General features: G+C 52.7%; 9 protein-coding genes and 2 non-coding genes across 11 annotated transcripts; 4 read left to right on the top strand and 7 right to left on the bottom strand.

The window, feature by feature from the left end:
• Positions 1–76: 76 nt before the first annotated feature.
• BO80DRAFT_t131 lies at positions 77–150 on the top strand. Its single transcript has one exon. It is a non-coding gene; the product is annotated as a tRNA-Val (tRNA).
• Positions 151–753: 603 nt separating this feature from the next.
• Positions 754–1,694, top strand: BO80DRAFT_352057 (esterase; the record flags this gene model as incomplete). Its single annotated transcript, XM_025715611.1, has 2 exons — positions 754–1,509; positions 1,554–1,694. The coding sequence occupies 2 exons, from the start codon at positions 754–756 to the stop codon at positions 1,692–1,694; spliced, it is 897 nt and encodes a 298-aa protein (XP_025576658.1).
• Positions 1,695–1,918: 224 nt separating this feature from the next.
• BO80DRAFT_t123 lies at positions 1,919–2,003 on the bottom strand. Its single transcript has one exon. It is a non-coding gene; the product is annotated as a tRNA-Ala (tRNA).
• Positions 2,004–2,120: 117 nt separating this feature from the next.
• Positions 2,121–3,675, bottom strand: BO80DRAFT_472322 (NAD dependent epimerase/dehydratase). The gene has a single exon (XM_025723134.1). It carries the CDS (start codon positions 3,366–3,368, stop codon positions 2,361–2,363), a length of 1,008 nt encoding a protein of 335 aa, XP_025576657.1. The 5' UTR covers positions 3,369–3,675; the 3' UTR covers positions 2,121–2,360.
• BO80DRAFT_492504 (cytochrome P450) lies at positions 3,576–5,580 on the bottom strand. The gene is made up of 9 exons (XM_025723772.1): positions 5,279–5,580; positions 5,197–5,234; positions 4,903–5,154; positions 4,237–4,859; positions 4,084–4,192; positions 3,982–4,032; positions 3,911–3,936; positions 3,800–3,870; positions 3,576–3,753 (listed from the first exon to the last, which is right to left on the bottom strand). The coding sequence occupies exons 1-9, from the start codon at positions 5,494–5,496 to the stop codon at positions 3,696–3,698; spliced, it is 1,446 nt and encodes a 481-aa protein (XP_025576656.1). The 5' UTR covers positions 5,497–5,580; the 3' UTR covers positions 3,576–3,695.
• A 364-nt stretch (positions 5,581–5,944) lies between these two features.
• On the bottom strand, positions 5,945–8,015 carry BO80DRAFT_32330 (uncharacterized protein). The gene is made up of 3 exons (XM_025715149.1): positions 7,541–8,015; positions 7,387–7,495; positions 5,945–7,337 (listed from the first exon to the last, which is right to left on the bottom strand). Exons 1-3 carry the CDS (start codon positions 7,693–7,695, stop codon positions 6,375–6,377), a joined length of 1,227 nt encoding a protein of 408 aa, XP_025576655.1. The 5' UTR covers positions 7,696–8,015; the 3' UTR covers positions 5,945–6,374.
• Positions 8,016–8,115: 100 nt separating this feature from the next.
• BO80DRAFT_352309 (SDR family NAD(P)-dependent oxidoreductase) lies at positions 8,116–9,205 on the bottom strand (the record flags this gene model as incomplete). Its single annotated transcript, XM_025715618.1, has 5 exons — positions 8,116–8,184; positions 8,234–8,370; positions 8,420–8,898; positions 8,949–9,064; positions 9,110–9,205. The coding sequence occupies 5 exons, from the start codon at positions 9,203–9,205 to the stop codon at positions 8,116–8,118; spliced, it is 897 nt and encodes a 298-aa protein (XP_025576654.1).
• A 172-nt stretch (positions 9,206–9,377) lies between these two features.
• On the bottom strand, positions 9,378–11,282 carry BO80DRAFT_423750 (cytochrome P450). Its single transcript, XM_025719122.1, has 3 exons — positions 11,032–11,282; positions 9,828–10,980; positions 9,378–9,776 (listed from the first exon to the last, which is right to left on the bottom strand). Exons 1-3 carry the CDS (start codon positions 11,140–11,142, stop codon positions 9,400–9,402), a joined length of 1,641 nt encoding a protein of 546 aa, XP_025576653.1. The 5' UTR covers positions 11,143–11,282; the 3' UTR covers positions 9,378–9,399.
• A 3,217-nt stretch (positions 11,283–14,499) lies between these two features.
• On the top strand, positions 14,500–18,468 carry BO80DRAFT_352268 (P-loop containing nucleoside triphosphate hydrolase protein; the record flags this gene model as incomplete). The annotated part of the gene is made up of 2 exons (XM_025715616.1): positions 14,500–17,123; positions 17,172–18,468. The coding sequence occupies 2 exons, from the start codon at positions 14,500–14,502 to the stop codon at positions 18,466–18,468; spliced, it is 3,921 nt and encodes a 1,306-aa protein (XP_025576652.1).
• A 583-nt stretch (positions 18,469–19,051) lies between these two features.
• On the top strand, positions 19,052–21,518 carry BO80DRAFT_423748 (dicarboxylic amino acid permease agtA). Its single transcript, XM_025719121.1, has 5 exons — positions 19,052–19,611; positions 19,664–19,721; positions 19,774–19,780; positions 19,829–19,989; positions 20,049–21,518. Exons 1-5 carry the CDS (start codon positions 19,500–19,502, stop codon positions 21,361–21,363), a joined length of 1,653 nt encoding a protein of 550 aa, XP_025576651.1. The 5' UTR covers positions 19,052–19,499; the 3' UTR covers positions 21,364–21,518.
• Positions 21,519–21,603: 85 nt separating this feature from the next.
• On the bottom strand, positions 21,604–24,050 carry BO80DRAFT_423747 (M14 family metallopeptidase). The gene is made up of 2 exons (XM_025719120.1): positions 23,282–24,050; positions 21,604–23,212 (listed from the first exon to the last, which is right to left on the bottom strand). The coding sequence occupies exons 1-2, from the start codon at positions 23,690–23,692 to the stop codon at positions 21,818–21,820; spliced, it is 1,806 nt and encodes a 601-aa protein (XP_025576650.1). The 5' UTR covers positions 23,693–24,050; the 3' UTR covers positions 21,604–21,817.
• Positions 24,051–25,086: the final 1,036 nt, after the last annotated feature.

Raw genomic sequence — 25,086 nt, 5'->3', positions numbered from 1 at the left:
CTAGGAGAGGGTCTTCAACCGTCAAAGGTTTTGTTATGGTTATTTAGCAAAAACAGGCAGCCAATTTCAACAAGTTGGCCGGATGGTGTAGTTGGTTATCACGTATCGTTAACACCGATAAGGTCCTGGGATCGAGCCCCAGTCTGGTCATACCTTTTTCCTCTTTTGTTCCCCCATGCGAGTATGTTGCGGAACAATCTTCTTTTTTGAACCAGCTGTTTCTGTCGGTCACTTGCATGTGTTGGATTCAATGAATTGTAGATGTCAAACCACCGACAAGTAGGGCCGACCTGTACAACAGCCAGGGACTGGCCTGGATGTGTTTCACAAACAACTGTTCAATGACAGCTAATGAACCCAACAGACATCCATTGGTGTCACAGTGCATGCCGATTGATCAAACTGCAAATGTAGCGTATCAGGTGAACGGGAACTCCCTCCATGCCATATATTTATGTGTGTAGTTCCGTCACCCGGAATTAACCACAACACCCACCCACTACCTGAGCAGAATGACACACCCAATAATCGTAGGCCTCATCTGGGCCACTATCAAAGCTAGTACGTCCCACCTACCCAGTCATACCCAGCTTACCATCCCAGTAATCGCCGGAACCGTCGCAGCCATCGAGGCCCCCTTCCGGGGCTCCAGCGGACCAGCCGCCATACGACACATCGCAACCACCGTATCCCGCACATTTCTCGCAACCGCAACCGTCGAGCAAATCCGGTGAGTTGCTCTGCAGCCCCAGAATGCAGCTAATAAAGCCTAGATACCTCAACCCTCCCGAGGCCATCCAGCAAGTCATCCAGGCACATGCCCGTCGCAACGGAACGATATGGAAGTCTGTCCAGCTCCCCGATGGGGCCTCCGCGTCGTGGTTCGGGAAACCGGATGCGGAACGGTTGATTCTTTACTTGCCTGGTGGTGCATATTGTTTTCCTATCGTGCCGGGTCATATTAGCTATATCGAAGCTGTTGTTACGGGTTTGAAGCATAGTGGCATCGATGTGGGAGTGCTCCTGGTGCATTACGACCTAGCTCCGAGAGCTCGACCGCCGCGTCAACTGGAGCAAGCTGCGGCCGCCCTTCGATATGCCATTGAGACGTTGGGGAAACGGCCGTCGGATATCATACTCATGGGGGATTCCGCGGGGGGCCATCTCATTCTTTCAGTTCTGTCTCATCTGACGCATCCGCATCCTGATATTCCGGCGTTCTCGTTGAGGGAGAATCTAGCGGGCGCGCTACTGCTCTCGCCGTGGATGGTCGACCGGACTGATCATGAGAGTCATCATACCAATGCAGATCAGGACTCCCTTTCCCAGGGAACGTTGACCTATTGGGCTGAGATATATCTCGGCGATACGGAACCGGATAATTATAGTCAACCAGCGGACGCGCCGACAGGATGGTGGAAGGTCTTACCGGTGGAAAAGATCTTCATCGGGGTGGGAGGGGATGAGGTGATGCTTGGGTCGACCGTGGCGATTGCGAGGAAGATTGAGGTGAGTGGTCATTGTTTGTCATGGCGAGGTGACTTATTGTCTAGGCGGAGCATGCGGGCGTTACTCTTAGTGTTGCGCATCGGGAGTATCACTGTCAATCGATTATGTCCTTTGGATTAGGGGTTGCTCCGGGGGAGCAGTATGGTGTTACGGTGGGTTGGTTGAAGAGTACTTTGTCCAGGTGATGAGGTTAGTGGTGTGGATGCGTTGTAGTAGAGTAGCCTCCAGGGAGATAACCTGCCTACATCTAGCTGATAAGGTATCTGTGATGCTGTTAGTCTGATGACAGAAAAAATGGAATTCAGTGGGACACCAGACTGCCAACATAGCGGATTAGAAGTTACAAGCCTAGGCAAGAAAAAACCAGCCTTTCATGCACTTCCCGTGGCCCTAAGAGCAAAAAGAAGAATGGAGTTGAAGGGGATCGAACCCTTGACCTCTCGCATTTCCCATGAGTATGCGAAGCGAGCGCTCTACCACTGAGCTACAACCCCTGGTTGATGGATGGAGGCCACATTATTCGCTCAGTCTGCGAGAATACCCATTTGCGGTGAATATTCCTCCCATATACTTACCTCATACGATCGAGAGGGAGGGTGGGATGTTCTCTGCCACTTTCTTTCAATTCTGTGTGAATTCTATGGTTAAGCTGATGGTTTATTCTGAAACCGCGGAAGTTAACTTCATGCATGGTGACTGTTCCTGACACGTCCGGACCGGCCCGAAAGCTTAAGATGACTGCACGGTCAGGTCCCTATAGCCACCTATAACATAATTTATCTGAATATCGTTCGAAAATGGATGTAATCACATCATACCCTAAATACACATCCACAACCAATCCCCCCCATCTAAACCTGATTTTTAATCACATCCACAACATCCCGATACGACCCCTCCCGAATCTCCTCCAAGACCCCCCTCCCCCTAACCACCCACCCCAACTCCCTCCTCGCCTTCCCCCCCGACGCGCGATTCTCCACACTCAAAAACCTCGCCACCACCCTCCCCATTCTCCCCTCCGCCTCCTCCACACTCATCCTCGCCACCTCCACCCCCATCATCTCCGCCACCGCCCCGAACATCTCCCCCGCCGTGACCCCCGTCTCCGCAGCCGCATTATACACCTCCCCCTCCCCTCCCCTCTCCACCGCCAATAAATACAACTCCGCTGCGTCGTCCACATGCACCGCCGTGATGCGGTTGCTTCCGTCCCCGACAAGGGGTATCTGGCCGGTTTGAGCGGCGAGGTTCATCCATCGACGGATCCCGCTGCCGGCGTGGCCGTGGACGTACGGGGCGAGGCGGATGCTGATGGGTTTGATTCTGCGCTCCTTATCACCGTTCTCCAATACATACTGCTCTACTTCGCCCCGGGTGTTGATTGGGTTAGGGTCCAGAGGGGATGTCTCGTTGGTTTCGGCCCCGGATGGGTCAGGGGCGGTGATGAGCGTGCCGCTGGTTGTTATGAATGTCTTTTCTTTCTCTTTCTGCTCATCCTCGCCGTCATTTCCCTGATAGTGGGAAGCAGAGTCACGGAGACCTTCGAACATGGCATCAATCCCCCCCATATCAACATGCTTCACTTCATCGTAGCTCGCATGTTTGCCAAATTCGTACGCCGTGGCGAGGTGGATGATTGCGTCGGCGGAGCGGGATTCAGCCCGGAGGACGGCGTGGCTGGTTAGGTCGCCTCGGATAGGGATCGCGCCGAGGGAGCGGAGCAGGGCGTCGCTGGTGGGAGTCCGCGAGAGGGCTCGGATGGTGTAGTTGTATTTGGCCACGGCGAGGGGGATCAGTCTTTGCCCGAGGTAGCCGCTGCCGCCGGTTAGGAAGAGGGTTTTCTTTGCTGTGGACATTTTGGTGGTGGTGTAGATGCAGTTGGGTGGTGTGGGATGGATGTTGCTTGGTTGATGGTAAGCTGCTGGTGCTTGGATTGAGTGAGGGGGTAGTGCTTTATATGTTATGCTGAAAGCAGAGTTAGGGCTCGGATTTCGGGGCGGGATGTCCGTCGGAGGATACCGGTGGTCGGGATTGGTGAATCCCGTCGGGGTTCGGGTTGTTGGGGAGGATATGGGTTGATGATGCTATATTTACTCTTGAGGGAGGAATATTCTGAATTTGTCTAATGCAGCGCTGAGCTAACTGAGATGGTAGAATAGGTATCAGACTGTATGTCCGTATATCTACAGCTCAGGCCGCCGACTTAAGACAACATTCAGTCCTTTGAGAAACACCAAGCCTCTGTGCAGAGTTAGCAACGATATATATACTATGCACGAGCACGTACCCGCATTCTTCGGTCAGTTCCGCACCCGGTGCCAGCTGGATGTTGTAGCGCATGAGGAGAGTGGGAACCAGCTGCACAGTTAGTATTATACCATTACATGGAGGATCGTACCTTGGACATTTCCAGCCAGCTTATATCTATGCTTGTTAGTACTAGCTGTTAATGTAGCTGCAATCACTTACTCCTCCCCACGCAGGTGCGCGAGCCCCCACCAAAGGCAAAAAAAAACCGTTCTAAACTGTCAGCAGCTATTTTGCAGTCATGTGGCAGCTGCAGTGACTCACTGAGGTCACCCGCCTCCCCTAGCCATCTCTCCGGATGGAATTCCTCACAGTCGGCACCCCAGATCTCAGGAATCCGGTGAATCACCCACGGGGTAGACCCCACCACCGTCTGCACCGGTTACTACATTGTCCCAGACATAGGACAGTACTCACCCCCTCTGGCACATAGTACTCCCCAATCTTCATTCCCCCCGCCGGTACATCCCGATTCAGCAGATCCCCCGTGGCAGAATACAGCCGGATCGCCTCGTACATCACAGCCTGCAAATAGGCACACGATTCTGCCTGCTCAAAGGTCACCACATCGCTCAACTCTCCTCTGGATTTCTTCGCATCGAGCTCGTCCATGAGTCGGCGATAGACACTCGGATTCTTCAACAGCTGATAAAAGATCGCATGAAGCGAGATGGATGTCGTATCCGCCCCAGCAAACACATTCGCAGTCATCATAAATGCAATATCCGTGTCACTGAAATGCGGCTTCGCTCGTTGAATCGTAAACAGCTGATTAATGATATCTCGATCATCGCCACCCCGGTCTTTCCGTGCGACGACTTCTTGCGTGGCAAACTGGTAAAAGAACCCATTTCGATCATTAATGGCCAACCAGTTCCCAATAACCGGCTGCAGCTTCTGATGGAGATCATAGAACCAGCGCACCGCCATCAGCCAGGACATGGACAGAAACGATCGTCGAATCCGGGCAAACACGCCTTGATCGTCTCCGGCATCGACGTATCCAAAGGGGCGCGAGAAACTGACGGCGCCGATGATGTCTCTGCAAGTTAGTACCACCTCGACCAATTGTAGCCCACTTACCAAATGCAAATAACTGCAGAAACGCCCCCAGATCAATGACGCCCGATAACCCGTCCAGCTTCCGCATCATGCTCCGAATCACCGGGTTCACGTTCGGCTCCAGGTGAACCATCGAGTTCATCGAGTACGCCCGCGCGACGAGCTTTCTCTGTTCCGCATGGACCTTCTCGTCTCGCTGACGGAAGAGATCAAATGAGTGGGCGCCGTTAGGAACATTGTAGGAGTCGGATTTGATGAATTTGCCGCCCGCCTCTGCTGGTGTTAGTGAGGTTTGGGATAATGACAGCAACTTACTGTATATTTCTCGGAATGCGGTCGGGTCTGCGACGCTCCTGACTTCATTAGGCTGAGTCAAGTGTGAGGGAGGATGACTCACAGATGATTTGGTGCGATGCGCACCACCGGGCCATACTTCCGATGAAGGGCGATGAATTCCCGATGGGACTGTCGCTGGCGGGTGCGCCAGACTCGATGCCAGTTGGTAAGTTTGGCCAGAAAAGGTCCTGGGATGGGAGCCAGGGGCGAGAAGAAGCACTGATAGAGAACATAGATGCTAGTGCCGAGAAGGAAGAGGATGCTAGCTGAAAAAGCCATGATGGACGCTGAGCTTAGAGACCAATTTCTCTGCAGTACGGCCCTAGGGTATATATAGACTGCATCATAGCAGGCTGAATGGAATGCAGAACGGCATACTTGCATCTGAATAACCGGTTAAATGCCGGGGAATGAGATTATGCAGCAACGCGGGCGCATAGTCGCCGCACAACCCGCGTCGATACCTTGCGTTCTGCACCATGCCCGATGGCCGCTATCGCCAGTGTGTAATGTGAACCCCCTCATCTTCATACCCGCAGCCGACAACGCGGCCGTGCGGGGTATTCAAGCCGTCCAATCAACCGACATCAATTGCTATCTGACCAGAGGTGACTAGTCCATAGAGTCCGGTGGCATGAGCTTACCCAATCCACTTCCAGCTTTATCTGGCTCTGCGTGCCGAGTATCCTATCTCATGTCTTATTAGCATTTCGTTACCCCGCTCAAAGCCACGAATACTAGTTCAGATAACTAGCCACCTTCGTATAAATTGCTTGGTGGCAATTTCTTTGCTTTCCCCAAGTTTCTTCTCATTCACTTTGATCGACGGACCAAGATCATTGAAATGGAGTTGTGCCACAGAAAAGTATCAACTACATCTTCTTATCATAGAAGCATACCTTCTGGGTTTCAGGGATTCCGTGTTGGGGATTTAATTTCTATAGGCCTTTCAAGTGGGCTGGAACCGGTATCTATGAATATGTAGCCGAAGTGCACCATTCAGTTTCATTCTAACGAGTCCCCATGGTCGTATCTCATTACTTATCCTTCCACGAACATGTCATCTCCATGCAAGGACCAGAGAAGCCCAGACTGCTAGAAGTCTTGAGTATCCAGACACTGAGCCCGGTACAGCTGACATGCTTGCAGCTGACGCATTAGACACTCTGACACCGAACAGGCACCTCCTCCGGCCCAAGGCTCTGCATTTCATTCGCCAAATCAACCACCTTGCCCAGCTCCTCGCTCGTCCAATCAAACGCATTACGAAAAGCAGTCGCACCCTCTCGAAAAGTCGCCGCATCTTGGATCATGGACCAGGCCCCCAGCTGGGTCATGATATAGTCAGAAGAACGGCGGCTGATCGTGGCACTGGAAACATGAGGAATGACGTGGTGCGCATATAAGGACAGCATGCCATTAGCATAGACCGCGGTGATGGTATAAGCTTGGCCATCATAAACGGTCTTGGCTCGATTATACGACTGAAGAGCTTGCACGGCCCGGGATCCAATGGCGCCCGCATACGAAGCCTTCTGATGGCACACAGAGGTAGGATCATCCGGATCGCCGACTTCGACAAAGAAGTTGGGTGCGAATGGCGCCACGTAGATTTCGTCTTGCCAGGGGATGATCTGCTTGTGGAGTTCGTCGCGCACTTCCGTATGCAGTTGATTATACCGTACCCCACGGTAGTAATCTGGTGTTGCAAAGGGGAGAGGAATCTTGGAAAAAGGGGCGAGATGATCGCAGGTTCTTCCATGGCAGAGCCGGAAGCGATAGTTGGGATCCTTGTCGCCCCATATGGTTGGAAGCACAAAGGTGTCAATACTGGCCTTGGTATAGGCTTGATTGGCTTCGATATGTCTGAATTGTTTGAAGTCGGCGTCGGTGAAGCTTGACTCGGTGAGAGATGCTCGTCGACGAGAGAGCCTCTGCTTGATGGCGTCCAAGTTTTGTGGTGACGCTGGGGCTTTCCTATCATAGGCCGGATGTTCGATCGGATAAATGCCGTTGTCAATCAGCGGCATCGTCAAGCTACCGCCATAGGTTTCGCTCTCCGCTGGAGAGTTCCTCTTGGGGAATACCAGGGTACCGTCAACTGTTTTAGGGCCGGGGTACTGCAGTTCTTTATTAGTATATAGGTGAATGGTCTGTAGATGAGCCTACTCTTCGAAGATCGGAGAGGTCAGGGCCTCCTTGTCGGGCAAGCGCCTTGATCTCCGCGAGGCAGCTCGGTGTGCAACGGCGAAGGATGGTTGGAGCAAACTCCAAGGGTCTGCAGTTGGATTAGCATGTGACATGAGAGTGGTGGGTATAATACCTAGAATTTGATGGCGGAAGGCGGCTTTCCCTGTCCACTTTCGATAGTACGTTTCTTGTCAGGTCCTCTTTGGATAGGATATTTCGGACCTCCGGTGTGTATCGCAAGGGTTGATGTCTTTTCGACAGTCGTCGCTGACGTTTGCGGGGCACCATATGCCTGATGATGTGTACAGATATATCAATAACTCAGAAATGAGGCTAGAATTTGGGCCAGGTGTGGCCAGGGGATTTATATAAGCTGAGGCTTGAACTTCAGAATAAGATCGCAAATGGAAGTGGTTTACGGATTTCGCCTTGAACAGCTTGACCAGGCCCGAAAGATTGCAATAGTTTGATCTGCTGGTCTTCGGAGACCAAAGTGGGATGATATTGTTTGTGATGTGAGGAAAATTAGATTTTTCCTCTCGCTCATGATCTTCAGGAGAAGATCCTCGCCCCTGTCGGCTGGTTCCGTCGGACAAGCTCAACGTTCTGAACAAACCGCTAACTCCAATCATTATAGTTTCACCTTGGCTTGACAAAGGCCTTGTGGTCTACCTTCTTGGAGGTCCGTCAACAAAGGATATACCATACTCACTCCTGTCCGTTGGCCAACAAAATCCGACCACCATCCACACAAAGAGAAACGCCGTCCACGTACGACTGGGATCATTTTAGCACCTGAAACACTACAGTAGCGTTTGAAACTTACCCCGGCTCTGCTCACCAGATACAACACCGTCCCCGCGAGGTCTTCCGTCCTTCCCGCTCGCTTCGCAGGCACTTTATCGAACAAACCGCTGAACATATTCCCAGCCGCGCCAACTGGGTTCATATTACTCGGAACAACTGCACATCAACGGTCAATAACTGTCAACCAACCACTTGGGATACTCACAACCCGGGTTGATCCCCACCACGCGCACATAAAATCGCTGAAACTTCGCCGCCAACAACTTCACCAGGTGATCCGTCGCCGCCTTGCTGGTCGCATAACTTGTCAAATCCACATTCGTCGCATTATGCATACTCGCACACGAGCTCGTAATCACCACCACGCCTCTTCCATCATCCCGACCCCGACGACTATCACCGAGCGGCTGATCGGCGGCCGCAGCCAGGAGAGGGAGAAACGCCACGCTGAGGAAGTAATGGGCGGTTGAGTTGATTCGGAACGTGTCGGCCCAATCTGTCTCCTTGCTTGACCACATCGACTCTTGTAGCTCCGTGAGCGTCGCGGTGAGCACGTTGCATGCGATAGGCGGGTCGCGTCGAATTCCCGCGTTGGATATGAGCATATCGAGTTTGGTTTCTTTCGCGGCGATCGTTTGGGCGAGCTGGGCGATGGCATCTTTGGAGGAGAGGTCGCAGACGTAACTTGATTGTGGGTTAGACTTGATTGATTATGCTGACAGGCTTATGCGTACCCTTCTGCGCTTCCGCCTGATTCGGATCCTGCGTGGTTGAGTTCTGAGACTGTTCGGTCGATGGCGTCGCTGGATAAAGCGACAATGTAGACTTTGGCGCCGTTGGCGACGAGGCCCTGCCGGTGTTAGTTACTGCGTGGCCTTGGAGCTCGGTTCGTTACCTGGGCTATCATTCGTCCGATGCCGCTGCTGCCACCTGTGACGAGGGCCACACGGCCCTTGACACTCATCATGTCCTGTAGTAATAGGGAGTCCATAGCGCGCGATGGATGTTGCCAGTATTGGGAGGGGAGGAGGTGAAGGAGTGGGAGTTCCCCGCTTTATGTCTTCCCGTCGGATTGTCCGACACCCAATTGAGTAATGATAGTGGACGGCATGACCTACGAGATAGCAACGGTAAACAAGGCTAAATTATGCTATCACGATCAACTGCTATCAATCACTACATATATCACTCCTTGTAGTGCTCCTTGGTTCTCAGTTCGGCAGCATCCAAGCACTGTCTGGTCATCGCATCATCTCGCGGGATCAGCCTGACCTTGAAATCTCTCGGAATCGCGACAAGCGCCGTCTTGAATTGGTTGTACTCGACATAGTCCGTGTTCGGTGGCTGATCCTCACTCGCCACTATCTTGTACGACGAGAGAATGCGGATCAGTGCCGAATACAGCAGCCTGATCGCGATGACTTGCCCCGAACAGGCACGAGATCCGGCCCCAAAGCTGAGATGCAGGAGACCCTGATTCTCCCTCTCGGTCGGGGGATTGACTGTTTTCAGCCACCGCTCTGGATTGAACTGGCCTCCATCGGGCCCGAAGTGGTCAACATCTATGCGGATATCAGTGCCTTGTTCATCTGGTTCAGCGTTGAATGACTCACCGTGATTTCCCGCTTGTGCGTTGATCAAGATCATCGTTTTGGGAGGAATAATCGCGCCGTTCCAGTTCACCTCGGTCGCCGTTTTCCGCGGCAGACTCATGGAGCTGACAGTGTAGTACCGCCCTGCCTCTTTGACAATGGCGTTGACATAGGGCACTTTCTCCTCATGGATACAGCCCAGCCAGGCATCCTGGATATCGGGATAGAATCTTTTAATATCTTGGTAGGCTCTATCCTGCCAGATCTGCCCTTCTGGAGTGGACAACGAGCCAATCACCGAAGTCAGCGTACCGGGGATAGTTTCAAAACCTCCCGAGACCAGGGACAAACAGATTGAGGAGACCTCCACCCCGCTGAGCTTGGTCTCTTCATCCTTGAGGATAGCGGCAGAGATACATGGCTTATCCGTTCCCTTCTTGATCATGTCTCGAACCTTGTTTAACAGAAGATCCAGGTAAGCGTCCCGTCGCGCCCGGAGCTCCTTGGACCGAGCGTTCTTCTCATTATTCGGGGCGTAGCGCAGGATGGGGATATAGTCCTGCAGATTTTCCGACGCGCTTCGGAGCAAAGAGATGGCAGATCCTACATGGAGAATCTCCCGAAGAAGGTCATCGTAGACTTCATCCATGCGAATCCCATAGCACAGAGTCAAGGTCGTGTTGAGGGCGTATCGCTGGATGTACGGGCGCACATTGAGTTCGACCTGGCCATTCTGACTGTCGCGAAAGAGATCGCGAACGATGCAGTAGCTTTCCAAATCGAACATGGGATGGTAGTTGCGCAAGGCCGGTCTGCCTAATGCTGTCCCGGCTGCCTTGCGCTTTCTCTTGCAGGAGTCGTCCCAGGGAGAGGAGCCGATGGTAAACCCCTGGGTACTGCTGATGACTCCATGAAAGGTATACAGCTTCGGCCGATCGATGATGGCATTCTGATGACCCAGTAGCACGGCGCGACAGTCTTCGAAAGAGTTGAAGACCACCGCTCGCGTATTACCCAGCTTGATCTGAAAAACTGAGTGACCGTACTGTCGCCACCAGCGCTCGCACACGCTTGCATGATCGTCGCCTAATTTCCGAAGATGACCGAACAACGGAATGGCGCCTGGGATCTCGGGCAGCCCCTTGATGTGCGGAATGTCCGTCACCATCGTTGCCTGTAACGGGTAACGTCAGCAGCGAGACAGCTTTAGGACATGGTGGCCTACCTGGTAGACACAGTAAAGACCTATAGCGATGAAGCCCATGACAATATAGCTGCTAGAAATCGCCCCCAGCAGCGCTGTCGCGCTCTGATTGTCATCCACGTTGTTGAACATTCTTCCGAAATGACTGATCCTGAGAATCTGCGATCGGGTTAGATATACAGCTAGCTGATGGCAGATTCCAGGCCGTGCGTAGCTCTTTATATAAACCACAAGTGTTCGGGACCGACGACAGTATAAGCACACCGTGTCCGATGATGATCGTCTTGGCTGTCGGACGATCCGACGGCGAAGATCGAGATACGTCAAAGGCGCGCGGGCCGATAACACACACCCCAGCCAATCAGAGCAATGGCCAGGTCAGACGAGATGCAAGGCGTGCCACCGATAACGAGTCCGTCGAGATGCATCAGCTTATGGGAATTGGGTCGAGGTGTTAGGCAGCGGCAGTGCCGGATGTAGCGTTTCGTAAGCATAATGATGAGCCAGTTGACATTGTCCCGAATACTGGCTGAGACATTAGATGAAGTACAGATCCAGTGAAGTAACGGAGGAATACAGTATATAAATCATTATTACAGCCAGCTGGACCTCCAATGTGGACATCGCGACCAGGTAACCAGTTGCTTGCCGCCCAGTTGCTCATCTCCCACTGACATCCGTGGAAGTTCTTCTTTCTACCTCCAACCAAGAACAAACGCCAGGACCAATATGTACAAGTGGAATCCACCATGGCAGCGATGGCCTTTGTCCGGGAGAACAAAGCTCCACACTGAGAGGGAAGCATGTGATCTATCGCCGCAAGATATTGTCCAAGATTGGACATGGTAAAGAGGCCTGGTGAAGCTGAGGGTCTCACCGTTACTTGCTGTCCAGGTTGCTGCGTGATTAATGATATCGCAAATGGCGGCATTCGGTAGTCACCGCACCCATAGTTACTTAGCAGCGGCATAACAGCTGACCAAGGGGGCTGTCAAGACATGTTTCCATGTTTTGTCGGTCGCCTCTTGAGCATGGCTATCGCTCTGCAACAACATTGGCCGCAATGCCTCACAGCCGAGTCTGACAGCTTTGACAATGGTTGCAGACACCATTGACAAGTTGTTTGATGATTTCTGGTAATATATAAATGGCAACAAGCTTGTGCTTCCAGTTTGCCGAAGCTTCTACCAGAGTCTGATCAATGCACGAAGACCTTCTCAGGACACTCGACACTCGTAACCTTTTTGCTGATCAGAACACGGTCTTGTTCGGTCGCCGAGGCGCTTGTACAGAACGTCGAGTACCTTCTGAGGAACACAGGGGGAAGCCATGTCTATTGCTGTTAGAGAAACACCACCACGAGGAGTAGAAGCATGCCACCTTTCAGTAAGATTTTCGGGGCGTCCGTCACACTGGCAAGCTTTCCAGTATCGGGGCAAGCAAAAAATCTCTAGAGGGCTCTACACTGTCCAGGAGACCATGTCCAGCTGATTGAGAGCGCCATCTGGGTAGATTCCTAGTGAAGCACCTTCCTAGGGGCCGATATCCTCCCGGACCTCCAATATAACGAAGTCGATGTTGTTACGAAGCAAGACCGAGCAAGACTGAGACCGGAAATTGACCCGTCCACGCCAAGCGGGAGCTGGACTCGGGAGTATTCATTCGATTGGAGCTCAGCAGGAAAAATAGTCAGTTCATGGCTGACCCACCAGATACAGGGGACTTACTGAGCTTTATGGCAGCTTTATCGAGGAATCCACCAATTCCTGTCCATTGCACCTTAGCTGCTTTATCCAGAAGTTCCTCTGGACCATCGTGGGGGCCAATCCACGTCCCAGTGCCAAATAAAGCCGGAGTCGGACGCGGAGGCGATTGAAGTGCACTGAAGTGAATCGGCCGGTGGACCTGAAGCATCAAGGATGAGATACGATTGGCATCATATGACCCAGTCACTTGTTGTTTGAGAACTAACTCGATAGGGTGGATATCTTGGGGACCAGCAAGTCCCACTGAAGCGCTAATCGCTACCGAAGATCACCTCTAGGAGAACTTGGATTGTTGCACCAAAGCAGGAAGATTGTAAAGCCGACCGCCAGGCAAACATAGCAAACGCATTCGCTTCTTCGCTGGTGGAAGCCAACATGTCGATTGCTTCGACGTCCTAGGGACGCCAAATTTGATATCGGTACTTGGAATCTGTCTGCCTAATGCGTACCCAAACTGGATGTCCAGGTCTGCTAGGCAGATGATCTGCCTAAGGAAGACGAGATCTCGTGGCTAATGGGTTAATTACTTTCACAGATTGTGCAGACTCAAGCGGACACTATCATCGATGAGGCATGAGTACACGCTGGGACTTGCCGGACATACTCGACCACCATATCATCAGACATGGTGGCTTCATAAATGCACATTACTACGGGCTATGGTAGAGACAAGCCGGCCTTTGCAGAACACTCGCCTTAGACAAGAGGACAAATATCTGCCGCAATTCTCGATAACAGTGCCGATCATCTAGTGTCAGCCATGTTCCATACACTCACCAGAAAATCCGGGGACCCGAATAACAGAGCTTCGCTATTCCAGCGAGTATGGCGTTGTCAATTGCAACACTGATAGTGTATGGATCTGCGCGTTCCACACTTGACCGTTTGCTCGTTAGATTTGATCGCTTGTTTATCCCACCGGAAGTTGGCGGCCTCCATCAACCTAACCGCACGGCAATCATGTGCGGTAGCGCTTAGAGGGACTAAACAGCCTGCGAGCTTGCTTTACATGAGCTAGTCGACCAAGTATTGAACATCTCGATGTACGCAAAAAAGGCTCCGTGAACGATGAGATTACATTGCCGCATCATTGTGAGATGGCTGGTGGCTGACTGTGTCTTTTCATTGGTGGCTCGGAAGCGCATCAGATTAATGGATTGCTGGTGCTTATGTTTTAACCCGACTGGGTAAGAGGCTGATGACACCACCTCCCACTGACCTTCCACCTGATAAGCCCACTTCCTCACTCTTCCGGACTTGCCCATTCCCTCTTTCGTTGTGGTGGTATTTCTCTAACCACTCAACTACATGGGACACCTCAATCGCACCGCAGGCGTCACCTCTAGCTATATTGCAAGGCGACCGATATGTATTCTGATGAGGATGGCGTCGCATCAAAGCAAAGCCAGGCAACCTACAACGCCCGGATACGACTGCTTGTATCGATGACCTCCTTCCTGTCGTGGTTGGGACTAGCAGCAGCTGTTGCAAACGGTGAATATGCTCGAGACAATCTACATGTCTCAGTATCTCTGAACCAGTTAAGTTCTTTCAGCTGGAGCAAGCTTCTGTGGGCAAGTCACTCTAGAACACGAAGAGTTGACAGATACGCCAAGGCTAACCTGCGAAATAGCTTGTTCTTCCCCTGCATAGTCTATCTCTTCATTGGACAGAGAGTCCTATCAGCGTCTATAATGCTGGGCTGAGAGGGTCCCTCTTAGCCATGCTCACCCTCGCTTCACTTTGCTTCCCGAGAGCCCCGACAGAAAGCCAGCCATTTCCCGCTCTGTCATCGGTGTCTTTGCAGGTTTATGCGACCATTAGCTTGGCGATCGTCCAACTTCTTTTTCCCCGTCGGCCAGATCTTTTTGCGCCAGATGGCAGGCCCGTGGACCAAGAAAACAGCGCTTCAGCCTTTCACAAGTATTCCATGCACTGGTGTACGAGTGCGCTCAGTATTGCTGGAAACCATGTTGGACTCGACCAACTTCCTGTCCTAGACTACCGTACCAAATCAAAGAGCCAGCCACCTCTTCTGATCATGTCCTCTAGGGCCTCTTTATGGAATCGCATTGTAACCGACCGGTTTGCCGGGTTTGCCAAACAATGGATCCTTATGTTTGTGCGATCAATCGTTACCTTTGGATCTCCTTATTGTGTCATGCGGTTGCTCAAAAGCCTGGAAGACCACCATGATTCAACATATGATGCTTGGATGTGGTTGGTTGGAATTAGTGTATCTTCCTTATGCCAAACATTAATTCACTATCATCTACTCTGGACACAGTGGTCGCAAATGGGTGTCCCCGTTAGAGCACAACTGATCATGGCAATATTCCTCAAAGCTCTCAAGGTGAAAGACTCCAAAGACCCTAAAAGCTCAAAAACAGCGTCCGAAAAGCCCGAAGCCATCAATCTCATCTCATCGGACACCGCTTCCTTCAGCAAATTCACTGCGGTCAACCACTATATTCCTGCCCTTCTCTCCAAGTTTGTTTTTGCTGTGTTGTTTCTCCTGAGATTACTGGGATGGCAGAGCACCCTTGCGGCAATGGTAGTCACTGCAATAAGCGTACCGGTACACACGTTCGTCATTAAACAGGAGCGCGTGGCGCAGAAGAAACTTGCAGGCGCAAGAGATAAGAAAACCAAAGCAATCAACGAAGCCATGCATGCACACCGACAAATCAAGTTCTCTGCCTTGGAGGCCCAATGGGAAGAGCGTCTAGAGACCTTTCGACAAGAAGAGATGAAGCAATTACGCAGGAGCTTTTTTGCCAAAAATGTAAGATCTGTATGGAGTGTTGCATCTCCGTTCACTGTCGCAGCATCTTCAATTTGCACCTACGCATACACCAAGAGGTCAATATCTCCATCCATAATATTTCCGATGATTGAGCTCCTGCCTCACCTCCAGGGAACGTTGGGATTTCTCCCTGTGGTATTCCATGATTACTTTGGCGCCCGGGCAAATGGACGCCGTATGGAGGATTTCCTGAGAAGACCAGAACAGGAGAGGGTCCTTGCGCCCAGTCCATCTGGCCGTGTTTCATTCCAGAATGCGTCCGTTTCCTGGCCATCTGACGAACCCCATGGAGAAATCAAGCAGGAAAAGGAAACCAATTCGCAACATCGATTTTCCCTCTGCAATATCAATCTCGACTTCCCTGTTGGAGAGCTTAGCATTATTCACGGGAAAACAGGATCCGGAAAGAGCCTATTACTTGCTGCTATACTCGGAGAGATCGACCTCTTGGATGGTCGAATTGAGGCACCATCGATGGCTGATGGGCAACCGGTTGCATTTGTATCCCAAACACCGTGGCTCCAGAATGCTACATTCAAGGATAACATCTTGTTTGGAAGCCCTATGGACACTGAACGATACGAGAAAGTCCTCAAAGCCTGTGCTCTCTATCCTGACCTTGCTGCCTTGGCCAAGGGAGATGAGACTCAGATTGGCCTGCGAGGCGTCAAGCTCAGTGGAGGCCAGCGCGCGAGACTTTCTTTCGCGAGGGCAATCTACTCCAGTGCGCAAGTTCTGGTTCTCGACGATATATTCTCAGCCCTCGATGCTCATGTCTCCAGGGAGATTTTCAGTGCACTCACCGGGGAGCTTTGTAGAGGCCGCACACGGATCCTTGCAACTCATCGGGTGCCTTTGTGCTTGCCGAAGACCAAGTACATTGTCCATGTCCAGGACAACACCATAGAGTATGCAGGAAACACCGACTCACTTGAAGAAAATTGGGATGTTGTCGAGCCCGAGACGCCTCCTGAAGCTGGCCCACCGGTGCAAGAGAAACCAAAAGAACGTCCACGCACCAAGACTAAGACCAGAAGTTCTGACGCGCGTACGGACCTGAAAGTGTATAAGAGTTACTTTACCGCAGCAGGCGGCCTTGGATTCACTATCATGTATTTCCTGGGCCTCGTGATCAAGCAACTTCTGAGTACGTTGACGACAAGGGTTTTGGGACGTATCAACTCAGCACGCCCAAAGAGCGTCACTCAATCAGAGAATGTCTCGCCACTTACTGCCAATGAGGAAAGCGGCTTAGAGCAGTATCTCTATCTGTACCTGCTCATTTCGCTGCTGACTGTACTACTGCAATTTCTTGTCAATCTGTATACTTTTGCAGGGTCACTACGCGCGTCCAAGTCTCTACTCCGGGAGGTTACGTCGAGAGTCCTTCGAATGCCTCTTCTCTGGCTTGACAACACACCCATCGGGGAGATACTGAGACGGTTGACCGTGGACGCTAAACATGTTGACGATCAGGTCCTTGTCACCATGTCGGATTTTGCTGACAATTTCGTCCAGATGATGGTTGTAGGATGCATCGGGTAAGATCTAGCTTCTGAATAGGTCAGGATAGCCTACTAATAATCCAGGCTATATACATCCAAGTACACGAGCTTTCTAACCGTGGCTCTACTATATTGGTGTGCCGTGGTCAGCAAGCGCTACATCAAAGCTCGAACGACAGTCAGGCGCGCCGATGCAGAGCCAACCGCTGATATCCTCGAGCATTTCACTTCATCAGCGGCAGGGGTCATGACGATCCGGGCGTTCGGCGCAACAGATCGGCTGGCTGATCAGATGCATCAACGACTCGATAGCCTATCCTCAGCCAGGAGGCATTTTTATATCTTTAATCGCTGGCTGGGCCTCCAGATGTCTCTCGTTGGTGTTCTGTTCAGTACCGGCACGGGCATAATCCTAATGTCATCGAGTTCTGTGATCGACCCATCTCTGATTGGATTTTCCCTAAGCTTCTCCATGGGCTTCTCGCAGGCCGTGTTCCAGGCCATCAACACTTTCGGAATGCTGGAGACCTACATGAACGCAGCAGGGAATATCATCGCCTACTCCGAGATGGAGCCCGAAAATCAAGGCGGCCAGGAAGCTCCAGACAACTGGCCATCGAAGGGAGCTGTTGAGGTCAAGTCCCTTGATGTTTCGTACTCCACGGACCTGCCCCTTGTTCTGAAAAACGTATCATGCAGTATTGAGGGGGCCACAAGAGTCGGCATTGTAGGACGCACGGGAGCCGGAAAATCTTCGCTAACACTGGCTCTTCTACGCCTGATTGAACACCAAGCCGGCTCCATCATCGTCGACGGCATCGACATCTCAACCATCAAGCTGCAGTCCCTCAGGTCCCGAATCGCTTTTATTCCGCAAGACCCAGTCTTATTCTCCGGAACGGTGCGGTCTAACCTCGACTACTTCCACCAAATTCCCGAAGCCACCCTCAACGACGCCCTGAAACGCGTCAAACTTCTTGCAGAGGGCCCAGAGGAGGAAAACACCGGCCTGTTCACCCTCGACACACCCATTAGCGCGGGGGGAGCCAACATGTCCGAGGGCCAACGGCAGCTCCTCTGCCTCGCACGGATCCTAATCAAGGATCCGAAGATTATCATCCTCGATGAGGCGACATCAGCTGTGGATCACAAGACAGATCTATGGATCCAGGAGACGATTCGGACCCAGTTTAGTGGGACGTTGATTGTGGTTGCGCATCGACTGAGGACCATCTCATCGTTTGATAAGGTGATTGTCATGAGTGAGGGAGAGATTGCGGAGATGGGGCCACCAGCCGAGCTATTGAAGAAGGAGGGGTTGTTCTATGATCTTGTTCAGAGTAGTGAGGACCGGGAATTCTTGACGGCCACAATTGGATGAGGAACATGCATCTGGTATAGGCATGTTGGAGATGCCATGGGTTCCTTGGACCGGACTAAGGATAGTTCTTGAAAGTTTGGATGCTAGAAGTCGGGTGTTAGAGAGCAAGCTTCACAGCTATGGATCACCGAAACTCACGCTGAGGTAGACAGTCTCTGCAAGTAGACAAACAATACTAGCATAAGCCAGTGTCGCCTCTCCACCATCAATAGCCAAGATTTGATCAACATCTGTATGCCATAAGCCTTTCATGTCACCAAATGATAAGCGTGCCGGATAAGGGCAGGTCGGAGTCCTGCCGAACGTATTGACGAGACCGGACAACCTTCTGGAAGACTTGGCCCAGCGAGCCGATACGACACAAGGGCCGTGATTGGTAGAGGAGGCCCGAGGATATCATCGGCACCGTGTTATCGCAAACCCCGCCCGATAGGCCTCTTGGCGGGAGACGGGTTAGGTAACAGATACCTCCGGGAATCTCCCGCCAAGCCTGCCAAGCGGTGTGGGTGCCCCGCGGGGTTGGGCCTCTCGGTCAATCCCGGTCCTGCTTACCATGTTTTCTCCCTGGAAGCCTCGAGGTCCATGGTTCCACGCCAGAGGAGGCGTATCTAGATAGATCCTGACCACCAAGCGGACGCGGTGGTATCCTGCCAAGAGCGTCCGCCTCAGATGCGCTTGGCAGATCCGACCAATGGCGGGCATGTTACAGCGTCATGGCGGCATCAGATGTTGATGCTCGGCCAGTCCTCGACGGTTCGATGTTACCCTGAGCCTGGTGACCCTCGGCGACTTGTGTTGGGACGGCGGCTCAGGCAGGTATAGTACTGTACCAATACCAACTGGGTTTGTTTTCCCTTCTTTTACTTCTCCAACCTCTGCTCTTTCTTTCTCTCACCTCACTCCCGCCCCACGAAACGGACCTTCCTTCATTATAGCTCTCTTGTGAATCGATCTATCTCTCTATTTTCTTCTAGTGCAGTGGCTGTGTCTCAGGACAAGAGATGAGCCACAAAGGAGATGCCCCCCCCGGCATGGCTGGCGAGAAATACGTCACGAACTTCGACGCCGAGGAGAATGTCGAGCAGGTCCCGGGCGACCATGAGCTCCATCGTGCCCTCAAAGCCCGCCACATCTCCATGATCGGTATGCCTTCCAACTGGACCCTCACACAACACACAGGCTGACAGATGCCTAGCCATTGGGGGTGCAATTGGCACAGGCCTCATCATCGGTACGGGATCCGCTCTCGCAAAGTAAGTTGAATAGCTAGTCTTCAAGTTTGTATCACGCTGATTGAGTCTCCAGGGCTGGTGTAGGTATCCTGACACTCTTACTATAGACCCCGATCTGACACGCACAGCCCGCCTCCATTCTTATCTCATACTCCGTCGTTGGTTTCGTGGTCTACCTAGTCATGTGCGGTCTCGGTGAAATGGCAGCATGGTTGCCACTATCCTCTGGCTTTACAGGCTACGCCGTGCGATTCTGTGACCCGGCTCTCGGCTTTGCCCTTGGGTGGACGTACGAGCCTCCCCTCAGCCCCAGAATACCCCGTCACCCGCTAATGTCAGGTCTCACAGCTATTGGTTCAAGTACATCATTGTCACACCCAATCAACTCACCGCTGGCGCCCTCGTCATATCCTACTGGATTCACCCAGACCGAGTCAACGCAGGCGTCTGGATCACGGTATTCCTCGTCCTCATCGTAACCATCAACTACTTCGGTGTCCGCTTCTTTGGCGAATTCGAGTTCTGGCTGTCCTCATTCAAAGTGATCGTCATCCTCGGGATCATCCTCCTCTCCTTCATTCTCATGCTCGGTGGTGGTCCCGATCACGACCGCAAGGGCTTCCGCTACTGGAAAGACCCCGGCGCGTTCAATACCTACATCGACGATGGCGCTGCCGGCCGCTTCTACGCCTTCTGGGCAACCATGGTCTCCGCCACCTTTGCCTATCTCGGCACCGAACTCGTGGGCGTCACCGTCGGCGAGGCCGAGAACCCCCGCAAGACCATCCCCCGGGCCATCAAACTCACCTTCTTCCGCATTGTCGTCTTCTACATCCTCTCCGTCCTCCTCGTCGGCACCCTCGTCCCCTACAACTCCAAAGAACTCATCTTCGCCACCAACCAATCCAGCTCCGCCGCCGCCTCCCCCTTCGTCGTCGCCGTCAAACTCGCCGGAATCCCCGTCCTCCCACACATCCTCAACGCCTGCATCCTCCTCTTCGTCTTCTCCGCCGCCAACTCCGACCTCTACATCGCCACCCGCACCATCTACGGCCTCTCCCGCGAAGGCAAAGCCCCCTCCTTCCTCTCCAAAACCGACAGCCGCGGCGTCCCCGTCTACGCCCTCATCCTCTGCTCCTCCATCGCCTGCATCGCCTACATGAACGTCTCTAGCGACTCCAAAACCGTCTTCCACTACTTCGTCGACCTCGTCACCATCTTCGGCCTCCTCACCTGGATCTCCCTCCTCGTCACCCACATCTACTTCGTCCGCGCCCGGCAAGCCCAAAACGTCCCCCTCGCCGACCTCACCTACCGCGCCCCGCTCGGCACCGCGGGCTCCTACGCCGCCCTCGCCTTCTGCATCATCATCTGTCTCACCAAGAGCTTCGACTGCTTCACCCATAACAAAAAATGGGGCACCTTCGACTATAAAACCTTTATTACCGCCTACCTGGGCATTCCGCTCTACTTGATCCTGATCTTTGGATACAAGCTCGTCACGCGATGCAAGGGCGTCAATCCCTACGAGGCGGATCTCTGGACGGGTAAGGATGAAGTGGATCGGCAGGAAGAGGCGTATGAGCAGCGTAGGGCGATGATGGAGGAGAAACATGAGGGGGCGAGTTGGTTTTATCGGAAGTTTGTGGCGTGGTTGTTTTAGGTTCTTTGCTGCGTGCGTGCGTTTCTTCGTTTGTGGGTCGGTGGTTGGGGGTGTTTGGTGATGCTGGTTGCTATTTACCGGTTTGCTTTTTTTGATAAGCTCGGTTCGGAATGAATGCGTGCTCTTTGAATTAGTGAGTCGAAATCGAGGCGGAGGCGTAATGGTTCGTTTGGATAGGATGAATAGCCGTAGCCGCCCTAGAGGGTTTACGATTTTAGATACTGTTACTTTGAGCGACAGTACAGTGCAATGGATTCGGTTCATTATGTATATGTATGGAATGTCCCTAACTAGGTACTACCACTATCTAAACGGTAAGGAAATCAACGAAACGAAAGATAAGAGAAAGAACTCAACCAGTCCCGCAAACCGTCATTAGTCATTACTGGTCATCATCAAGGTCCGGTGTCAGGAGAGAATGAGTGAGTAGGTGGGTGAATCGTGGGTAAAAATATCATCGTCGGAACTCAAACGAGTGTTCGGTGGCCCGATAATCTGATTCCTCCACCACCACCTCCTCCTCCCATTCGTCATCGTCATCGTCGAGGTCAGGTAGTTGGGCGTTGGCTTCTTCTGCATCCGCTGGGGGGTAGGCATTGAAGCTTGCGTATTTGTTGTCAAGGACGAGATCACGATCAGTCTCCGTTTCTAGGTTGTAGAGTTCTTTCCAGTCCATGTCCATTGAGCTCTCACCCAGGAGGAAGGACCCTACTTTGAGAACAACGTTGTAGATCTCCTTGCCGGTGGGGATGATGTATTCAGCTGGAAGGAGGAAGCCGTAGCTGCCGCGATCGCGCAGCTTGATCTGGTATGAATAAGTCGCGTGCAGTTGGTTGTAGAACCAGTCCAGGGCGCTGCCTCCGGAGCTGCCGCTAATGGGGAAGAACCGTCCCGGATTGTCCCCCGCGGCACCGGCGGTGACGGTGCCTTCGCAGGCGGAAGATACATCGTAGATCTCATGGGTCGCGTACCGAATGACCTTGGCTAGGCCAAGGCCGAGTTCTTCCAGGCTCTCAAGGGTGGGGGGAACCGAGGAGCAGGAGTAAGAGAATGGGTAGAGAATTTGCTGCGAATAGGAGTGGAGGTCGAGGAAGCTCACGATGTTCGCATTGTTGTTCTGTGTCTCGTTGAGCGCCCAGCGGGCTAGCTGCTGGGCTTCCATGGCCTCAAAGGGCTCGTCTCCCGCATAATTCTCCGAGCACGGGTTCGAGCGGGTCCGATCGCCGTCCCACTCAAAGTCCCAGGCGCGATCGAGGTCAATTCCGGGGCAAAAGCGCAGACTGGTCTGCTGTCGGTTCTTCCGCCATAGTCGGTCCGTGTCCCAGGTATAGACATAGCCATCTGGGTTGAGGGTAGGGATCATGATCCAGTCGAAGTCCTGCAGAAGGCGGGTGACGGCCTTGGATTTGCCGTACTTAGTAATGAGATTGTACATTACGTAGTTCACCGTGGATGTACTGATCCATTCGCGGGCATGGCTGCCCCCGGCTACAATGATCGTTTTACGAGGCCCTGACGTTGCGGTGGAGCTGCCGGCGCCCAGTCGGAGTGCGGGGATCTCGCGACCCTCGTAGGACACTCCTACGCTGATCATGCGCACGTGAGACTGAAACATCGAAGCCAGTAGCCGCATCCAGGGAACTATGACCGTTAGAGGTTGATACTCGTGAAAAAAGAGGTCACCCAAATGCGCCGCAGATCGACTCGAGGGGGCAACGGTGGATTGCCCTTCCAGCCCTATCGGCTTTCGCATTGGGTAGGAAGTATAAATCATCTCCGCCAGATTGTCCATCAGTGGGGTATAAGCGGTTTGGAGGGAGTCGGGTAACAATCCTAGTAGTGAGGGAATCTGTTGCCAGTATCAAGGTGGATCAGTCATGACTCGAGCACGTGCGGTCGGAAAATGAAGACCACTTACGACTTCCTCGGCCAGGCGGATATCCACGAATGCCGGGGTAGAGGCCCACACGTCCAGGAATAGAATATCAGCTGCCTGGGCCAATGCCTCCGTCTCATCTTCGTTGCGCAGGCTGAAGCGAAGCACGATGTCACTGCCGTAGCGCGCCAGGACCCGGGAGGGAGGGGAGCGACCACGCGGGGCCTCATGGAGAGGGAATTTATAAGCCGAGGGCTTGTCAATTCCCCAGATGGACTCGATGATCCAGTCCCGGAGCCGGATCCATGGCCGTCGGGGGTCGGATGATTGCGAGGAGAGGAGGTGGACGGGCTCGACGGGCGGTTGTGGAGTGATAATGGAGCCGGCGGGGACGGCGGAGACCAGAGCGACCGATGCGACCAGAAGCACGAGCAACGATAAGAGATGACGCATGATGCAGAAGTCACCGAGTCATCTCCTTCAGGATGCTGAAAAGGAGGGATGGGAGATTGACACGGGATGGATGGCGAAGGGCGATGGTGAGAAGAGGGGAAGCAGTGCACGAGAGTTGAGAGGAGAAAGCGAGAGAGCGAGAGAGAAAGAATGAGAGTCGTTGACTCGTGAGGTGGAGGTGAGGCAGTGTTATGTGCCTCAGGCACCAACAGCTTGGGCATGGCGGCCTGGGGCATTCCGAGTAGACCGTCGTGGAACCTCCAAATGCTCTAGACCCTACCGATCATCGGAGCGTGTTTCACGATCAAGCTAGCTTGCATGGCGACTCGGCTCCCTTCCAACTGTCCTTGTGTAGCTGATGCGATCGAATCGACGAGCTCGGACATGTGAAAGTCTGAACCTTAACTAACTAGTTATCGCATAAGGCTGAGTCATGACACCCGGACAAGTGAGTTACCGTCCATCGATGGTTGGCACCCAGCACATGGCCAACCAGGCCATGCCGGAGATACCGAGGGGTTATGTCCGCCACAAGCACGAGCTGGAGACGATTCGGTGGGACTCAAGTTGGATGGCGAATGCAGCCATGATCGAGTCGGGAGCATCGAATGGATGCCCGCATTGGATGGCCCGGGAGCTAAGCCAGACCCGGCTAGTCCAACGCTGCGGGCAGCCAGTGGGCCTAACCGCTTTGGCCAAAGTGGCCTGTCACAGTTGCCAGGATAGGCAAGGCCCAGTCGAAGCCCAGTTGCATCGGCCTGGCCGAAGAGTACCGAGCAGAATGACAACACTTGTCTCCTCTCCCCGGCATATCTGACAAGGCATACTAGAAGAAAGCTGAGTGAGTATAAGCAAGAAGTTACTCTGCCTTTCATGAGAAGAAATGTACTGATGCTTGTTGACACCTGCAGCTCGAAAACCCTCACCTATACAACGAACGGGGACTACAGTAGCTGCCTAAACAGACGAGAGTACATACTTACAGACATCCCTATCATACAAGAAATCTTCAGGGGAGTGGGGTACTTCGTGTTCATCTGAACTTTCCAGAAGCAATGCACCTTAACAAATCCGCTTCCCACCTGTCTTCAATCGAGGTCCCCATGTCAACATGTCCGACAAATATCTGAATTCCGACACTTTAACTGGAGTATAACTATGTGGTACTCGTTATAAAGCCCTCTAGAAAGTCTCACGACTCAACAGTTGTTGGGAAATATGCTGGCTCCACGCTGAATCGTCCCACAGAGCCCCATACCCCAGCCACGTCAGAAGTTGGGAGTAACTGACGCTGGCCCACCGAGTGTACGCAATAGATTCGACAGACAAATGGGTTCCCATCCTTCTCCCCCAGCATCCTAAGGATACCCAAGCGGATAATTATATCGCAGTTC

The sequence above is a fragment of the Aspergillus ibericus genome, assembly GCF_003184845.1.
Source record: "Aspergillus ibericus CBS 121593 unplaced genomic scaffold BO80scaffold_13, whole genome shotgun sequence".
Lineage (NCBI taxonomy): Eukaryota > Fungi > Ascomycota > Eurotiomycetes > Eurotiales > Aspergillaceae > Aspergillus > Aspergillus ibericus.
Note: the sequence above shows the minus strand (reverse complement) of the source record. Positions and strands in the feature narration are given on the sequence as shown.

Excerpts from the sequence above, each read along its gene's own strand:
- BO80DRAFT_472322 (XM_025723134.1), bottom strand. The coding sequence starts at position 3,368 with ATGTCCACAGCAAAGAAAACCCTCTTCCTAACCGGCGGCAGCGGCTAC.
- BO80DRAFT_492504 (XM_025723772.1), bottom strand. The coding sequence starts at position 5,496 with ATGGCTTTTTCAGCTAGCATCCTCTTCCTTCTCGGCACTAGCATCTAT. Across the intron at positions 3,937-3,981 it reads GCGCACCTGCGTGGGGAGGA|ATATAAGCTGGCTGGAAATG; the intron begins GTAAGTGATTGC and ends TAACAAGCATAG. Across the intron at positions 3,871-3,910 it reads GCTGGCTGGAAATGTCCAAG|CTGGTTCCCACTCTCCTCAT; the intron begins GTACGATCCTCC and ends CTAACTGTGCAG.
- BO80DRAFT_32330 (XM_025715149.1), bottom strand. The coding sequence starts at position 7,695 with ATGGTGCCCCGCAAACGTCAGCGACGACTGTCGAAAAGACATCAACCC. Across the intron at positions 7,496-7,540 it reads CTTCCGCCATCAAATTCTAG|ACCCTTGGAGTTTGCTCCAA; the intron begins GTATTATACCCA and ends ATCCAACTGCAG. Across the intron at positions 7,338-7,386 it reads ACCTCTCCGATCTTCGAAGA|TACCCCGGCCCTAAAACAGT; the intron begins GTAGGCTCATCT and ends AAAGAACTGCAG.
- BO80DRAFT_423750 (XM_025719122.1), bottom strand. The coding sequence starts at position 11,142 with ATGTTCAACAACGTGGATGACAATCAGAGCGCGACAGCGCTGCTGGGG. Across the intron at positions 10,981-11,031 it reads GTCTTTACTGTGTCTACCAG|GCAACGATGGTGACGGACAT; the intron begins GTAGGCCACCAT and ends TACCCGTTACAG. Across the intron at positions 9,777-9,827 it reads CGCACAAGCGGGAAATCACG|ATGTTGACCACTTCGGGCCC; the intron begins GTGAGTCATTCA and ends ATATCCGCATAG.
- BO80DRAFT_423748 (XM_025719121.1), top strand. The coding sequence starts at position 19,500 with ATGGCTGGCGAGAAATACGTCACGAACTTCGACGCCGAGGAGAATGTC. Across the intron at positions 19,612-19,663 it reads CCGCCACATCTCCATGATCG|CCATTGGGGGTGCAATTGGC; the intron begins GTATGCCTTCCA and ends ACAGATGCCTAG. Across the intron at positions 19,990-20,048 it reads GGCTTTGCCCTTGGGTGGAC|CTATTGGTTCAAGTACATCA; the intron begins GTACGAGCCTCC and ends CAGGTCTCACAG.
- BO80DRAFT_423747 (XM_025719120.1), bottom strand. The coding sequence starts at position 23,692 with ATGCGTCATCTCTTATCGTTGCTCGTGCTTCTGGTCGCATCGGTCGCT. Across the intron at positions 23,213-23,281 it reads TCCGCCTGGCCGAGGAAGTC|ATTCCCTCACTACTAGGATT; the intron begins GTAAGTGGTCTT and ends TACTGGCAACAG.